Source organism: Perissodus microlepis, chromosome 3 (genome assembly GCF_051167445.1).
Source record: "Perissodus microlepis isolate ML-2025 ecotype Zambia chromosome 3, ASM5116744v1, whole genome shotgun sequence".
In the NCBI taxonomy this organism is placed as follows: domain Eukaryota; kingdom Metazoa; phylum Chordata; class Actinopteri; order Cichliformes; family Cichlidae; genus Perissodus; species Perissodus microlepis.
In genome coordinates this window covers 16,387,825-16,406,364 of record NC_140463.1, presented here as the reverse complement: position 1 = coordinate 16,406,364, position 18,540 = coordinate 16,387,825, and the positions used below count along the sequence as shown (strand labels likewise).

Sequence of the window (18,540 nt, the reverse complement as noted above, 5' to 3'; positions counted from 1 at the left end):
GTTCATAACCGTAGCACGTCGGAGCAGTGTGCTCACGTGATAGAGCGGCTGTGTGTATTTGTAGTCTCGCTACCAAACCGGCATTTCATCTCCGAGGAAGTTATCCCAAAGAGAAGTAAAGCAAATGTGTAAGTTCATCTCCGAATGTTCGTAAAGCATTCCAGCGTTAAGCTTAACAACCAATATATGGAGCGACTGCCTCTTCTCTCTCTCTCTCTCTCTCCTGCTGCTACTTCAATCATGAAACTGATCAATGATCAGCTGATCGGCTTTTCTGTCGCGAGTCTGTCTCTCTTGTTTGTTTTTGGCCCACTTTGCACCAGAAAGAGGAAACCAGCGGCTGAACAACAGCAGCACGTTTAACCTTGATAATCTGTTGTTAGAATTGATTTAATATTACATTATACACCAGAATCTTTTTCTATGTAGCTGACGGCTGGTAACTGTGCAGGGGCGGATCTAGCAAAGTTTAGCCAGGGGGGCCGATAGGGCATGAACAGGGAAAAGGGGGCACAAAGACATACTTTTCTTTCTTATTCTCATTTAAAATGTCTAGCTTTTAATAAATAATTATCCGACTCCCAAAGTTTTAATCTGATGTAAAAAGTATAGAAGTCCATTATTGTATATAGTAACTATTAAGTCTAATATACCCTAGTAAGCTATAGTACTTTTTCCTTTGGGAAGGTACGATCTGTGCAGTCTGCAATTCTGTTGAAGAAAGATGTTGAATCTATTTAATTATTCTTGAAAAATAATTGATTTCTGTGCATTTTTTTCACACTGCATCAAATTAAAGTTGATTACGTCAATTAAGCATCATGAGGTGGGGGGTGGTTCCCTATTTTTTTTTTTTTTTTTTTTTGCTGGGAGTTTCAGAACCCTATTAGTTAGGTTGCTTACTCTTTAAAATACCAGAATAGGAAGGATGGTGCAGGTTTAAGTTTATTAGATTGATCAGTAATGCTGAACTCGGAAATATTTTGGGTGCAGTGTATTTTTTGCATACAGAAATAACAGAATAGCTTCAGTGTTTTTTGTTTTTTGATTTTTGAGTATGAACTTATACAAAAAGCAGCAAGATATTAAAAAAACAGTTTTATTGATTAAAAAACACACTATATCGGATTCATATCGGTATCGGACGATATCCAAATTTATGATATCGGTATCGGACATAAAAAAGTGGTATCGTGCCATCTCTAATTAAAACATGTCCCCACTAGGAGACAGAGCATGCGTGGTGTGGCCAGAGGTCGGAAGTGATCAGCAGAACCACCTGCTGATCAACCAGTTGGTGGTTGATTTCCGGAGACGCAGACCCACCACACTGACACCGGTGAACATCCAGGGAGTGGACATTGAGATAGTGGACTCTTATAGGTACCTGGGTGTTCACCTGAATAATAAGCTAGACTGGAGCCACAACACTGATGCTCTTTACAGGAAAGGTCAGAGCAGACGCTACCTGCTGAGGCGGCTGAGGTTATTTGGAGTACAGGGAGCGCTTTTAAAGACCTTCTATGACTCTGTGGTGGCATCTGTCATTTTTTACAGTGTTGCATGTTGGAGCATCAGTTTATCGGCATGAAGGAGCATTTCCGCAGGTCCTTCCTGCCTGCAGCTGTCAGACTGTACAATCAGAACTGCTCCCAACAATCATAGATGTTTACATCAGCGCTGTAACTTGCACTATTTTTTCAACCGATTCACAGTATAACCAGGGTTGCCTCTTATCTGTATTTAATTTTATTTAATTTAATAACAGTATGGTACTCAGTTTTTGGTAACCATTGTCCTTCATGTAAATATCTAAAAATTGTGTATGCTTCTGTTCTGTGTCTTGTGTACTGTTTGTTTGTATATGTGTCTTTCTTGCTGCTGTTACACCCAAATTTCCCCTTGTGGGACAATTAAAGGGTTATTCCATTCTATTCTATTCTACTTTGACACAGATAATATCTCCTTCAATATTTACACCTCTGATGAAATTTCACAAGTGTTAGCTTTATTTTGATACCAAGATTGTAAGGACAGAGTTTGTAATTACAGAGAAATAATCAATTAAATGTGGGCATTGCGTTTTCAAGCAGGAAGCTCAGAACCCCCTTTGGGGCTTAGGAGGTTAACCCTCTGGGGTCCAGGGTATAATTGGCCGTTTTCGGAGCCGAAAGAGCCGGCTCTTTTTAGTTAACCGAACCGAAAGAGCCGGTTCTCTAAAAAGAGCCGGAAATCCCATCACTACCGTGCTAGCAGTGTCCAAGCGTTTTGTCCCCCCCCTTTACATACCGTGCCCCCCCTGCAATGGCTCTGTGCCCCCTCTAGGGGGCGGGCCCCACACTTTGGGAAGGTCTGGTTTAAGCAATGCTTCCAGAAAAGAGTGATACCATATCTGCCCTATAGCTGCAGAAAAGGTTAACATTGTTATCTTTTTACAAAAAAACAGCTAAACATGAGAGGTTTTTGGACAAAGTTTGTGTTCTTCATTCTTTAAGCACCGGTTCGAGCACCATTAAAGCACCGGCCCCGTTTCAAAAAAGTGCCGGTTTGGCACCGGTATTGGATAAAACCTAATCGATACCCATCCCTAGTGCTAGCCAATAGATCCTCCTTGCACTATTTGGCGGTTAGTCTGGGAAAAGACGAGAAAGACAGTGATGGAAGCCGTGACTGGAGCTGGGCTGTAGCCTCTAATCTATCCATGGCTGTCCTGAGAAGGCAAACACCTCAGTCTGTGTGGCTGCAAAAAGATGAAACACACCCCTTCCAACCACAGGGCAGGGAGTTAGATGAAGCTAGCCTCCACAAACTGGGCATACACTGTGCAATTTTTGGCCCATTTTGAGCCGATTTTCGGTCGCGCAACCATTTTGGGGATCGTTTCTTAATTGTGTGTCGTGCCTCGTGTAGTATACATGGAGTAACAAAAAGCGATTAACACCTCATGACCAGCTCCCAAACATCAGTCGTATGGTTGCAAGAAAATCAAACCTGTTTAAATCCTTTCGCCCCTGGAGGCACAACTGGCAAGCTCATCCGAGTACGGAAGCGTAGAGCTGCCACCCAGGCAAAAGTAAAATAGAGCTATGTCACGTAATAACGTGAAATATTTATTGTTCTATTAATATACTTTTCACATTTTAACGTGATATAGCTCTATTTTTCTTTTGCCTGGGTGGCAGCTCTACGCTTCCGTATCCGAGGCTTTTCAATGTGGCCTCACAAAATTATCACGACTACAACAACCATGAAAAGAGTTGGATGGACACTAGGGCTGCCACAAACGATTATTTTGATAGTCGACTAGTCACCGATTATTTTTGCGATTAGTCGACTAATCAGAGCATCATCCATTGGACATAAAACCTACAGCTTATTGCACCAGCAGCATCTGCTCTTACATAACTATCATTAGCTTACAGCTTTAAGTGTTTAAGGTATGTGCTAACTACAAATAAAGACAAGATGATAGTTTATTAAATTTTAATGAAATTTGCAGATTGTTTCGGTGAAGTTTAATAAACTCCTTGCTATCTAAAATATAACAGGACACCGGAGTATACTCTCAAGCATCTCACACTTCTGATAATCAGTTGTCTGCTTGACGTTTATTCAGCTGTGTAAAAACTATAACTTTAATCTCAGCCAAACAGATTTACTCAGGAACAAATAAAATACTAAAAAAGGCCAAACAATAACAATTTTAAGTTATATAAGTGACTTATATATGTTTAACCTGAGTAGCGAAAGACGGCGGTGGGTTTGAAAACGATTTGCCAGGAGTCCGGTGTTCTCACGGGCTCTAGTGAGCCTTGCCCCCGGCTAGCTGTCGAGCTAGTGGGTAACAGACGTCTCCGAAAACGTCGGAGCACTTTTGAAAATATGTGGTGTCTTGATAAACTGAGCAGATATTTGAGGTTTACACAGCTACATTCTCGCCTGAAAATATGTTAAACGTTTATTTTGTGACCCAGAAAGAATAATAAGAGTAATATTAAAACTAACTAGCTGCTGCTATTGTTGGAAACTGAGCTGGGCTGTGCTATGAATTCTGGGACAGAGCTGCTTCTTCTTCTCGCGGTTTAACGGCAGCTGGCATCCTTGTACATGCAGTGCTGCCATCTTCTGTTTCAGTCCGTTATTACACTCTTAAATCCTACTACTTATTCCTGCGTCTTTTGTGATCTTACAAAGCTTCAAACGACGCGTCGACTATTAAATCAGTCGTCGACGATTTTGATAGTCGACGTAATCGTGACTAGTCGACTAATCGTGGCAGCCCTAATGGACACTGCTGCTCAATTGCAGCTGCCTGCTCAATGTTTTTCATTAGTAATTTTGCAAAGTTGATGGTGGTGGTGTGTGTGTGAAAGACAGAGAGGTGGAGGATGAGAGACAGATTTTGTATGATAAGCTTCATGGTATGGACGCACAGTTTGAGCACTCAAATCGCATCAGAGCATCAGGCCGTACAGTGTGAAACCCTGCATCGTGACCTATGAACTTCTAACCCCTGAGATTCAATTGTACAGTTTGAGCAGGAGCTGAATAACACGACTGAAAAATATTGCAGTGTTTGCCCAACTTAATGCAGACTGTTTAAACTAAACAAGCTGCTGTTTCACATAATAAACCCTGCCTTCTGTTTCTGTTAAAGCAGTAGAGACGAGCTGTTTATATGTGCGTGGAAGTCCAGCGTCATTAACCAGGCTAGCTGTGAGCTTCTAGCTCACGCTAGCTAACCAGCGAGCAGTTAAAAAGACAGCCGAAGCTGCACAAAACACCCACAAACTTATCTCACTATGCTGTAACATAAGACTGACATCCAGCTAACCACAGCTAAAAAGATATTTAGAGAAAACTTACCATTTTGTCAGGTTACACGAGTTGAGTCTTTTCATGCTGAAAAGTTTGTTTGTTTTGGCTCTCACTGAAGACACCGACACTGAAGACATAGCTGTTCTTTTGTACTGCTTTTAAGCGAAACATTCTTTGTATATGAGGACAGGGGTGCTCATCCTCTTCAGCTCTAGTGTAGACGACTGGCTCTGCCATGTTTTCATGTATTTCTTCTTTCCATGTGTCCGCTACTTTGAAACTCTTGAGCCGCTCTGGCCGCCACAGTTTCAAACTGGTCATATGACTGCATGGCCACATCTGATTGGTAAAAAAGTTACTGGAAACTCCACTGGCGGCATGTTATCTAATGTGTTAAACTAATTATTTTTTAAAAAGTAACGAGTCGAATTTTGCAAATGTAGCAGAGTAAAAGTACCGTTTCTTCTTCACAAATGTACTCAAGTAAAAGTAAAAAGTATCGTGCAAAAAAGGTACTTTAAAAGTAAATTTTTTTCAAAAACTTACTCAAGTAAATGTAATGGAGTAAATGTAACTCCTTACTACCCACCTCTGGCTACTGAGTCATCAAAAGGTTACTATAATTCTATTTGATATTAAGATCAGTTGAGTTTTATTTATATAGCTCCAGTTTACAACATTAGTTTTCTCAAGGCTCTTATGAGTTTAGCAGCCAGAGCAATCTTTTCTGCATGATTATGTATTGGGGTTAAACTGCTCATAATTACAGTACAAGCTGAAGTTTATTCAGTGTAATTCAACACTGTGGATGATCAATCAACCATCATATAGCAGGAAGAAAATAGTTAACATTATATACAATAAAAATGTGTAAGTTCCTACAAGAAGCCAACTGAGAGCCAAGTTATAATCTTTATCCTACCAGGGGTTTTCCATGTTGTCTTACACAATTGGATTTTTTTCTTTAGTATATTCAAGAATTTTATTTTTTGATATTGCAATAATAGGTATTAATAATGCTCTCACAAATAATGAATGGTAGAAAAAAGTTACACTGGGTGCTGATATTCTTTTGTGTTAGCGTTCATTCTCTCAAGTCAACTGAAATGTTTTTGAAATGTTGGCTGTTCCCTATTGAAATATCTGAATTTGTTACTGTTGTATTAAATGTGAACATCACATTATTTGTAACCACACTGCAGCTACGTAGATCATAACTTGTCCTCAGTGTGTGAATATCATTTTAGTTCCTTCCTGCATGAGGGTGGTGCTGTTTCTCCTGTTTTGTGTTTTCTGTTACGTAAGCTCTAGGTTGCAGCAGGCCATTGGATGAAGACTGAAGGCACCTCCTCTCAACTGGGAATTGACTGGTTGAGCTCCACCTTCTTACAGAAAATCAAACAGTGTGTGCTGTCACACAGAGGGAGCAGTGCTGTGCTAACAAGTGTTGTTGTGCCTACAAGAGCCAGATTAGAACCTTTATACATAATGCAATATTTTTGTGCAGCAATCTGGATAACTGTAGGTGTGGAAAACTTTTTTTCTTCATTTTAGTAAGAAAGTTAAGCCACCATTATTTCTTTGTGTTACATTTGTCACATTTGTATTAGTCACATGTTGTGTACAGATTTTCCCAAGACCGAACTGAAAGGTATCATCATAATCAAGGGTACTTCCTGAGCAACCTGGTTAGTGTTTATTTCTGAGCATACCTCACAGCTTTCTCCACTCAGCAGACACCATCTAATGGAGACAGATGGGCCCAATCACTGTCAAAGTACTAAGGTCTTTATCCAGCTAATTGCCCTGAGATGACTTACATTGTGCTTTAAATCAACAGAATTCAAAAATTACCACAGACTCACCTGATCACCATAAAGTTTTTTATTAAGTGGTTCTGTTAGTTATATGTACCAACAATCCTTACAATAGGGACAGGGATCATCAACATAGGATAACATAGCTTGGTTATTGGGAGGCACTAAACAAGTTACAGCTTGGATTGAATTATTTTACCACTAACTGCAAAAATTGCAAATCTATTTGTATTTGTAAAGATTTGTAAGTTCACACAAAAAGGTGATTGAGAAAAAAAAAATCATCTTTTTTATACCACAGTTTACACCTTGAAAAGAAAGACCAGCCCTGGAGACCATCTTCACTTCTATGAGCAACACAAATGGGGAGCCCCCGTAACCAGTTTGTTATTGTTACTAGGTCATACTTTTTATTAAGCATGTGAATATCATTTTAGTTTCTCACCACATGAGGGTGGTGCTGTTGTTTGTGTTCTGTGTCTTGTATATAGGGATGGGTATCGTTTAGGTTTTATCCGATACCGGTGCCAAACCCGTACTTTTGAAACGGTGCCGGTGCTTAAACGGTGCTCAAACCGGTGCTTAAAGAATGGAGAACACAAAATTGGTCCAAAAACCTCTCATGTTCAGCTGTTTTTTTGTAAAAATATAACAATGTTAGCCTTTTCTGCAGCTATGGGGCATATATGGTATCACTCTGGGCTGGAAGCAGTGCTTAAACAATGGAAAAAACACAAACTTTGTCCAAAAACCTCTCATGTTTAACTGTTTTCCACTTTTTCTTTGGTCATTTTAGCCTTTTTAGCCAGGGTGAAGGGAGTATCTGCCATCAAACAGGAAGACAGCCGCATGTAACTACAACGGTGTTTGCTAGTTCACCTTACATGCATTAATTTAATAACGTGGTTAGCCTACTCAACGTAAATTACACACGAACAACATTAAGCTACTCACGCAGAGAAGAACGGCTGCTGCTGCCATCATCATCCGTCATCATTTCTGCTACACTGGCAGGGCTAGGGGCCAGGACTCTCCTCTTCGGGTTTTTGGGGGATGTTGCTCCGGTCCGATAACAGGCACCACACCCACAGAAGATGTGCTCGGTGTGAGGTCTTGCAGCAAGCTACCAAATACGGCGCATTTTTCGGCTCTTAAAAAAACGCTATGCGTCGCCAGGTGTTTCATCAGATTCGAGGTGATACCTCCTTTGCATAGTATCACCTTAAAGCACTTGTTGCAGGCTGATGAGTTTGCATATTTTGCTGTGAAGTACATCACAGACTTTTGACCGCTTGGCCTTGGGCATTTTTAATCTGTAGCTTTGCTCTAAAAGAACGTACATACCTGGACCCGCCTACTATCCTCGGAAACGTAAAATGATTGGCTAGAATCTAAAGTGTATCACAGCTCAGGAAAAAAAAGCACCGAAATAAAGCACCGAAATGTGCGCTGCTTTTCGGTCTGGTTACTACCGTTTATGTCAGAACCGGTGCCATCATGGCACCGGATACCGGTACCCATCCCTACTTGTATATGTAAGCTGTATGTCGCAGCAGAGCATTGGATGAAAGCCACCTCCTCTGAACTGGGGTTTGACTCAGCTAGTTGAGCTCCACCTTCTTTCAGACTATCAAATAGACTGTTCTTTCACACATAGAGGGCAGTGTGGTGCTTTTTCTGCCTACAAGAGCCAGATTAGCAACTTTTCACATATTGCAAATAATTTTACACAGCAATCCTGATAACCATAGGGGTGGAAATACATCCTCTCTTCATTTTAGTCAGGATGTTAAGCCACTTGAATTTATTTTTATTGATTTCTTTCTTTCTTTCTTTTTTTGGTGATAGGATAGGTAAGCCTGACCTGCCAAGAGGCCTTCACTTCCTTTGCTCTCTTTCTCACTCTGCTCTCTCTTTCCTTCTCTGTCTGTGTCACTGGTCACCACTCCAAGTTCCCACACCTGATTATGCTACTCTGAGTTCTCTATACATGGCATCGGCACAGTTAGTGCAATGCTCAGAGAAACAGCAAAAACCCAAAAGCTACATCTACAAGCCTAGTTTAACATATAAAATGGTGAAGCACATGAGAGAACACCTATAAAAAGACTGAACAAGTATGGCTTGTTTGGAAGAGTTGCCATTACAAATCCTCTTCTCTAAAAAAACACGGAAGCAACAACTAGGTAGTAAACCACAAGGCTTCCAGAACAATGTCCGTCTTTTACTAATATGTGCATGCAAAGTGTGTTTAGTATTAGTGTTAGTCTGCACCCTCCAATTACCACAGTCCCTTGTACTATTTACTAAACAATAATGATGTAATGGACAAAGGTAATTCAGGAAGCCAATTGTCAATCCCTGCTATAGAAACAGTTCAGTGATTCTTCTTTCAGAAGAAAACGTCTCCATTTTCCCTAACCCTATCTTGAGTAATTTTTAAATTTGTCTGCTTTTACATTGTATCAAGACCCTAGAGTTGTTTTCAGTTCTTTCTTTTTTTAGTGTAAGGGATTTTTAACCCTTTAAGACCTACCATAGAACCAAGTCCGCCAGAGCTTATAGTATATTTTTACATGCTGTGGAGCCATTTTTTGGAGCATTTCAAGTTGCTATACATCAATACAACCATTATAGCCCAAATTTTAATAATATGTCTGCATTAAGTGCATAGTAATTACATAAATTGCAAAAAAAGTGCAATAAACTACAAAAAAATTTAAAATCGTTTTTGATTTTTTAACATATATTGCTAGTTAGAGAAATTTAAGAGGCTTATCCCTCAAAACTGTAAATACAAAAAAGTTGCACAAACTAGTTTCCCACCAAAGGAAATTTATTTTAAGTGTCTTCATAGTTTTATTTTTGAGATACACCAATTTTCATATACTGCATAAAAAACGAAAAAATATATTATAGTGCAAATTTGCAAAATAACAGCATATGCATCAAAATAAAATATTTCGAGCAGTGCAATATGAGTCCTCAGCATCCCAGAAACGACACAGAAAGTCATAAAGTCAAACATAACTTTTAAAAACACAAGTATAGGCTCATAAGGCCACGATGGTAAAAAAAAACTACATTTCCACAAAATGACGTCAATTCCGGTTTCGGGCAGGACATGGAGGACATGCACAGTTCACGCTGATGGACGTACGAAGTGTTACAAACAGCTGATCGGATCGGCAAAGCGTGTTTCTGGAATATTATGTTTTTGTTGCTGCAAGTGCTTTTTATGCAGTTTTTGCAAAGCTATATGTGGAAGGAAACTGTGACCTAGGACAAGCTGATGGCATAAGATGTAAGTACAACTCCTCCGGTTTCATATGCAAATAAAATTATTGCGCTAGCTTACGTGGTTGCAGTGCTACCGGGATTTAAAAATAGTTACGCAAAATGGAGCGTGTCCGCTCCGACCGGCTTTAAAGGGCTAAATGTAATTTAAAAAAAAAAATGTTTTTGCGGTATGGATTCAAAATAGCTGCCATCATGCTTTATGCTTAACAAAACTGCTTAAATATTTATCTTTCAAAGATTGTTTTTGCACATTATTTCGTCTGATAGAGCAGAACTACTGCTGTTTTCCGAGCCATTTTGTCACTAAATGAACAGCAAGGTATGCTACATGACCTAATGGATGAAATAAAACAACTAAAAAACCTCATAAAGGACAAGGACAAGAAAATAGACAACTTGGAATGGCGAATCGAGGACCTTGAACAATACACAAGAATGGATGATTTAGTCATAAGTGGACTGGAGACGCAACACCGAACCTACGCCAGAGTAACAGCTGGCGGAGGTAAAGACGGTGAAGATGCCCCGGTAGAGGAGCTGCAAACACTTGAACAGCAAGTGATAAAATTCCTTCAAACGAAGAATGTAAGTATTCAGAGCCATCATATTGCAGCATGCCACACGCTCCCCAGAAAAGACAGTAAAACAAAGCCATCAATTATTCTTCGGTTTGTGAGTCGCAAAACAAAGATTGAGTTACTGAAACAGGGTAAGAAGCTAAAAGGGACCGGTGTGTATTTAAATGAACATTTAACGAAAAAGACTGCTGAAATTGCAAGACAGGCACGCAGCCTGAGAAAACAAAATAAGATACAAGCGACATGGACGAGGAACTGCAAAGTAATGATAAGACTAAATGGCACTCCCGAAGAAGCGAAAGTTGTGATGATAAGAGAACTCAAAGACTTAGAGCAATATAAATAATCAGGAATCTGCTATGGAATATATTGGAAAAGTGACGATTGGATAATGAACGATGGGTATGGAAAGTGTTTCTGGCCTTACGGCTCAAAAACAATGGAAAAAACAACAACAAAAACAAAAAACACATAAATGACAAGTTTGGACACAGATTATAGGTTTCCATTCAGAGATATTGAAGAGGAAGAATTTGATTATGAAAAGGACTGTCAAGGTGGTTATTTTGCCATACACACTTAGAAAACGAACTTCAAAACGTTTAACTATGCAGAGCACAACATGCATGACCCTGAAAGTAACATTGACCCAGATACCCACTTCTACAATAACACCAATAATACTTGTGAGTACTATACAGATGACCAATTCAATATGAATATTAAAATGGCAAATGCATTGTCGGTCATACATTTCAATAGTAGAAGCCTGTATAAAAAATTTCTAAAATTACAGAATGTTTAAGTAAGTTAAAAAAGTTTAATATAATTGCAATATCAGAAAGATGGCTCGATAATGAGAAAGTTAGTGAAATGGGACTGGAAGGATACGAATTATGTACAATGAACAGGGTGAATAAAAAAGGAGGCGGTGTTGCTTTATATGTAGATAAAGTTTTGAAATGTAGTCTGATTGAATGTATGACGTATTGGAATGTGTTACTTTTGAAATCCATGTTGAAAAAGCTAACAATATAATTATAAGTTGCATCTATAGGACACCAGGTTCATGCCTTGAGACATTCAATGAAAAACTTGCTGCTATGTTTAGCAACCTAAATGATAAAAAGGTGCAAATAATTTGTGGTGATTTTAATATAGATTTGCTAAACCCAAATGGACATCAGAAAACAACAGATTTCATAAATACAATGTATAGTAACTCCCTTTTCCCTGTAATTATAAAACCAAGTAGAATAACAATTGATACAGCTACATTGATAGATAATATATTCACAAATAAAATTGACCATGAAATAGTAGGTGGACTTCTTATAACTGATATAAGCGATCATCTTCCTGTTTTTGCAATTTTTCTAAATTATTTTGGGATTAAAACTAAACAAAAGAATCAAATATTTGATATGATACGACATAGAACAACAAGAGCCATTGCTGCCCTCCAGGTGGACTTAAAGGAACACAATTGGAATGAGGTTTTTGCAAATGAAGATTCAAATAGTGCATATGATGCATTCTTATCAACTGTAATTTCACTATATGAAAAACATTGTCCTTTAATGAAAATCACTAGAAAGCATCACAGATCAAATAAGCCATGGATCACAAAGGGGATAGAAGATGCATGTAAAAAGAAAAATAATCTATATAAGAGATTCATAAAACAGAGGACAAAAGATGCTGAAATAAAGTACAAGTTACATAAAAATAGATTAGTAAATATTATAAGAACAAGTAAGAAAGAATATTACCACAAATTATTGGAGCAAAGTAGAAGTAACACACAAGAAACATGGAGGATATTAAATAGTATAATCAAAAAGGGCTCAAAAAATAAGAATTATCCAGACTATTTCAAAAAAGATAAAGATATTGTGCTTGATAAAACTAAAGACATTGCAAATGAATTTAATGATTTCTTTGTAAATGTTGGCTTTAATTTAGCAAAAGAAATTCCAGAGTCAAGAAATAATAACGACCTAAATAAACATATTACTCAGAATGTGTCCTCCATGTTTATTGGTGCTGTAACTCATAGAGAAATAATTAACATTGTGAAGACATTTAAAAATAAAAAGTCCACTGACTGTTTTGGTATTGACATGATATTAGTTAAAAGTATTATAGAATATATAGTGCAACCTTTCGCATACATTTGTAATCTGTCCTTTCAAACTGGTGTGTTTCCCTCACAAATGAAAATAGCAAAAGTTATTCCAATCCATAAAAACGGAGAGAGATGTCAGTTTACCAATTATAGGCCAATATCACTACTCCCACAGTTCTCAAAAATTTTAGAAAAGTTATTTGTTAATAGACTTGATAAATATATTGAGAAGCATAATCTCCTAAGTGATAACCAATATGGCTTTAGAGTGAAAAGGTCCACTTCGATGGCAGTGATGGAACTTGTAGAAGGGATATATAATGCTATAGATAATAAGGAATATACTGTTGGTGTTTTTATAGACTTAAAAAAGGCGTTTGATACAATTGATCATTCTATATTAATGAATAAACTAGAGAGATATGGCATAAGAGGGTTAGCATACAAGTGGATGAAAAGTTACCTGGATGACAGATATCAATATGTCGAATTCAATAATGTAAAATCTAAGCAGCTGAAGGTAACTTGTGGTGTTCCTCAGGGCTCTGTGCTGGGCCCTAAATTATTTATATTATATATAAATGACATATGTAGCATTTCCAAACTGTTAAAATGTGTATTGTTTGCTGACGATACCACTCTGTACTGCTCAGGTAAAAACCTAGAACAGCTTCTGACTACAGCGGAAAAGGAGTTAAATATATTAAAAAACTGGTTTGATGTAAATAAGTTATCATTAAATATAAAGAAAACAAAATTGATTATTTTTGGCACTAGACAAATGAAAAATGTATCTAAAATAAGGGTTAATGGAATTGAAATTGAAAGAGTGTACGGAAATAAATTTCTTGGAGTGATAATTGATGATAAGCTGAGTTGGAAGTCTCATATAAACCACGTGAAAACAAAAATGTCAAAAACCATTGCTATTCTCTATAAAACAAAGCATGTCCTGAACAAAAAATCATTATACACACTTTATTGTACTCTGTTGCTTCCATATATGACTTACTGTCTGGAGATATGGGGTAATGCATATAAAACAAATACTCTTCCTATTTTCAAGTTACAAAAAAGAGCTATAAGAATTATAAACCAATCAAACTATATAGAACCAACTAACATTTTGTTTATTAATCTGAATACCCTGAAATTTTATGATTTAGTTGAATATAAAATGGCACAGATAATGTATAAAGCACAAAATAACTTGCTTTGCCCCAGTACTCAGAAGCTGTTCAAAGTCAGAGAGAGTCAATATGACTTAAGGGGAGCAGATTTCTTTAAAAAAAAACAAGATAAGGACAAACATAAAGCAGAGATGTGTTTCTGTTAGAGGAGTTAACCTGTGGAATAGTTATGACAGTGATTTAAAAAGGTGTAGTTCATTTTCCTTGTTTAAAAATATGTTTAAAAATAGAGTATTAGAAAAATATATATATCAAGAATGAAAAGAGCAAAAAAAACAAAACAAAAACCCCCCCCAAAAAAACCTCTTGATTCTTTTGCTTTGATGTAGTTACTTATCTAAGGTGGAAAGGTTTTTTTTCTTGTTTGTTTGTTTGTTTGTTTTGTTTTTGCTTTGTTTTATTATTTGCTTCGAGCCCTGTGTACAGGAGCTGCATGCAAAAAGATCTTTTGTTAAAAGGGTTGGCGCAATAAGCAGATGCTTCAGCCAATACCTTTTGATTAGCCTTGTCTCATGCTTTCTTGCTTTGTGGTAGATCTTTGTTCTGTCTTCACTGAGATATTTGAATGCTAATCAATAAAATCAAATCAAAAATCAAATCTAAATGGCAGAGTTCAGTAATGATTAGGCATAGAATGTTTGTTCACACTGCCAGCATTAAAAAAACGTGTTAAAGATTAAACAACAACTCTTATGAAACAGTGTCAGCTTCAGTTTTGAGGAGTGTTACTTCTGCAAAATGTTACTAATACTGTCTGCGAATTGATGATACAGCACTTTTACAACGACAGTTTGTTGTTTGAAGGATTGGTACCAGTAGGTCAAAGAGAGAACCCTGTTGTTGGAGCAACATAAAGAAATGCTGCACAGACATATGCAGCACATGGAGCAACTGAGTTTGTCTGTGAATAAATTAATGGGCAGATCTAGAAGTTTGAATAGCTTATCAGAATGTCCTTAAGAGCAGTTAATGCTAGTCAGTCTGGTTGTCTCTATAGTATAAGTGCTTTCTTAATGGGTCAATATACTGAATATTATATTAGTATCGAAGAGTATCGAAAAGCACAATCATGGAGCAGCTGCTTGAAACATTTAATTTTGCAAAAATTAAATGTTCACTCAAAACCCAAACATTATTCTAGAAGTTAGGATAGGGCAATGCTTTTTTAAGGCAGGCCACAAAATCAAGCAGCAGATCAGATGACCGATGTCGCCAATGCCTGTTCTGTTCTGCATGGATTTCCTTTTCCCCCATCTGTGACTTTCCAAATATGCACAAGGAAGCACAGGTATGTCTCTGATCGATTCATACCACCAAATATAAGTTACTGCAGTTAATGCAGGACCACTGCAGTCCTGCAATAATTTTATATTTAACTCAAACATTTTTGACCGCACCTCATGTGCATCAGTTCCTCCAATCCAGGTTGCTTTGTATAAATGTGTAGCAGTCATTATCAGATTCTGAATATTATGATACTCTTTGATGTTGTGCACAACATCAAAGAGGTTTCCCCTGGCAGATACATAGTTTTACTTCAATGTATATAAAAAAAGCTAACCAAATTTTGAGTTTTTCATTTTGTATGTAGACACAAGTGACTTTATGCACACACACACACACACCACTAAAACACAAGTGAGGCAACACACAGCCATGCTTGAGAGTTTTATTATTGCATAGGAAGAGTTTACAGATAAAAGATGTGCAAAGATGAGCAATACTTTTTACGGAAAAACTACCTTTCCACAGTTTAGGCTAGGGTTAAGAACTAGGGTTGGGATTGCCACTATTCATGACATACACTTTTTATTTTGTTGCAAAACTTTTATGCTAGAGACAAAAGATGAAACAGAAATTGTAAAGCCAAATGAAGAATGTAAAACAAAAGCCACTGCACACCAAACAGTGTGTATTTTGACAGAAATTTCACATTTTCTTGACACAAACAGAAGGTCGACTTTTGCTGCATGCTATATCATCCCAGCACTTGGAACCTGTGAGATCCAAAAGCAGAAATCAGCAAAGTACAACACAAATCAAAACCTGAGACAATCCTTTTGACTTTTACTTGTTATCACTTAAAATAATTTACACATTTATTAATCATGTAAAATGTTGTGTTCTGGTTTACCGCTATGATTGATTTGCAGACAGTGCTGGTTGCGCCAGAAATTATTGGGCTCTCCTGGGCACCAGTTTGAATAGTCGAAAGGCTTTCCATCAGTCCATAACCAGGCCTTGTTCTAGATGAGAGAAATCGTGCATAGCACCGATTTTATTCACACCAAATAGTCAAGCTTAGCCACTGTCCCAGCAGATGAGCTAACATTGATGCAAGCCCAGATCATATCTACATTTGTTAAAACTCACAGATACACTATTAAAGCTGCTTTAGCAACTCTACTGTTTCTGTATTCTCTACCTACCTCCAGCTCAGGCGTCTTTCATGCTGTTTCTGATTTAATCTATTATCATTGTTTGTTTCATTGTAAATACTCTCCCTGTTGTCGGCTTTACGTATATTCTATTAGCACAGCAGGAAGGATCTATTTCTGATTCATTCAGACATAGATAAATAGAAACAGGCTAAACAAAGTACCTCCTGTGCATCACTTCCTCCAATCCAAGTTTCTTGGTAGTCATGACTGGCAGTCACTATCAGGTGCTGAATCCCATGATACTCTGTGATGCTGTGCACAGATGCAAGGTTGGCCCTCATGGACAAGCAGTTTCTCTTCAATGGAGATGAAAACAGGGAGCAACATCTGGATTCAGTTAGAGTAAAAGGATATGGATTAATCCATTTTGGATGACAATACAAATGGAATAAACCTACCTCTGCTTTAGCCCATGTCATGCGTCTTGGAACGTAGAGGAAACAGCGACCACTCAACAGAGTCCAACCACCAGGACAATCAGAGGACCTCTTGACCAAGTGACTTTTGGCTGGGGGAAATTATGACTTGTACACTTTTGTACACTTTTCCGAGAGAGATCAACATTTCCACTCTGTAGCTTTAATTCACACCCAGATGTGGGTTTAAAGTGACCATTACAATAATAAAAGAGAGTATGAGAGAGTATGAAAAATGAACAAAACTGCAGAGCCCTTTAGGTTTGTGAAGAAGTCTAGGTGAACTGAAGAAGCCTCTTGGATGAGAGATGAAATGTCTTCACAGACTTAAAGAAGTCCAGTTGCATTCTTTTTTCAACTTCTCTAAACTACCATGACCTGAACTGTTTTCAACTCAGCTCAGTATCTTTTAAATACAAACTGTATGTTTGGATTTTTGTCCATATCTCTATCAGCAATGCTGCACTCTGCCTTTACAAACATTTGTAAAAGGATGGCTCAATCTAAAGACCTCACTGATGTCAGGTATGATACAGTAATAGGATGCCACCTTTGCAAGACGCCAGTTCATTAAATCTCTTCCCTTATAGTTGCTCCCAAACAAATCAGCTGCAAGTGTTTACTCAACCAGAAAGTGGCAGAGCACATAATTACAGTGCTGAGGTGTATAAAAAATAAGATTTCACAACACACTGCTGATTAAATAACATTAAGCTAATGTTTTGTTTTGTTTTTTTTCTCGAGAAAACAAATACCAAGTTACATGAAACAATGAAAAGTTAACAAGAAAAAACAAATGTGTGAAAAATGTATTGTCATCAGAATCTAGGATCTAAAATCTGTGTAGCAGGGGAATGATTTCCTTGTGCCAATTTAAGACAGACATTAGTTGCCTTTATTTTATTTGTAGTCCATCATTGTAAATTTAAATGTTCCAGAATGGTAAGGCGTTTCACTGTGCCATTCACACTGATCTCAAAGCCAAGCCAGAGAGCCAAGGCAACTACACTAAATAATTTATCTTGTAGTCTGCGATCACAAGTGTTCAAACTTCTTTTCAGCTTGAAAGGTGAACTGCAGTAATTTACACTATTTAGTTTACACAGTTTTTTCATTTTTCTCATGAATTTGCCCTTCTTATGTTTGTTTTTCTCATTAATTTATGACACTAATCTAAATCTTATAATCTAAATATTATTTATTTATTTATTCATGTATATCTTTCTTTCTTATTAACCCAGTAAAGTGACTTAGAAATAACATGTTTTGATGTTAAATCATTAAGCCATTTGGCCACATGTAAATAGAAAACAAACAGGAAATAAATTTCAAATCATGTTATGCAAGTGCAGATGATAATATAATTAGACAAAAACTTAAGGGGCACATTTTTGGAAAAATGTTGCCGTATGCTTACTGACCTGTTTGATTAGTTCCACTCCCTCCTTCAGGGAGAACTGAAAAAAGGACACTTAATGAACTTTTTGCCGCCATTTACAAATAAAACTGTACTCACAATACTCATCAGCAGCATGGGTCAGAATCATCACAGCACAAACAAACACACACACAGGAAACATCTTCATGGTGATACAGATGATACAGCAAAGTTATAAAACTTCAGAAAGCTTGTGGCAGAGGGGATGCAGAATGACCGCTTCTTCTTTCTTAGTATAAGCCTGTAGCTACAAACTTTGAAAGGAAATCACATACATTATATACAGGTTTTTATCTCATCATCTATCATAAAATGAGGAAGTGACACAGCCAAACACACAAAGAAAAAGCATTTTAAATGAAGCAAGATTGTAGCTTTGAATGTTTGATCGAGCTAGTTATTAATCAACACCAA

General features: G+C 37.4%; 1 protein-coding gene across 1 annotated transcript; it reads right to left on the bottom strand.

Annotated features, from left to right (window-relative positions):
* Positions 1–15,496: 15,496 nt before the first annotated feature.
* LOC146390181 (ladderlectin-like) lies at positions 15,497–18,231 on the bottom strand. The gene is made up of 5 exons (XM_084923215.1): positions 18,110–18,231; positions 16,671–16,780; positions 16,434–16,568; positions 15,966–16,077; positions 15,497–15,828 (listed from the first exon to the last, which is right to left on the bottom strand). Exons 1-5 carry the CDS (start codon positions 18,180–18,182, stop codon positions 15,761–15,763), a joined length of 498 nt encoding a protein of 165 aa, XP_084779341.1. The 5' UTR covers positions 18,183–18,231; the 3' UTR covers positions 15,497–15,760.
* Positions 18,232–18,540: the final 309 nt, after the last annotated feature.

What these genes read in the sequence shown, in the direction of transcription:
- LOC146390181 (XM_084923215.1), bottom strand. Translation starts at nt 18,182, where the DNA reads ATGGCGGCAAAAAGTTCATTAAGTGTCCTTTTTTCAGTTCTCCCTGAA. An exon ending in TGACATGGGCTAAAGCAGAG is followed by an intron (nt 16,569 to 16,670) that starts GTAGGTTTATTC and finishes TCTCCATTGAAG; the next exon opens with AGAAACTGCTTGTCCATGAG. An exon ending in TCTGCAAATCAATCATAGCG is followed by an intron (nt 15,829 to 15,965) that starts GTAAACCAGAAC and finishes TGGATCTCACAG; the next exon opens with GTTCCAAGTGCTGGGATGAT.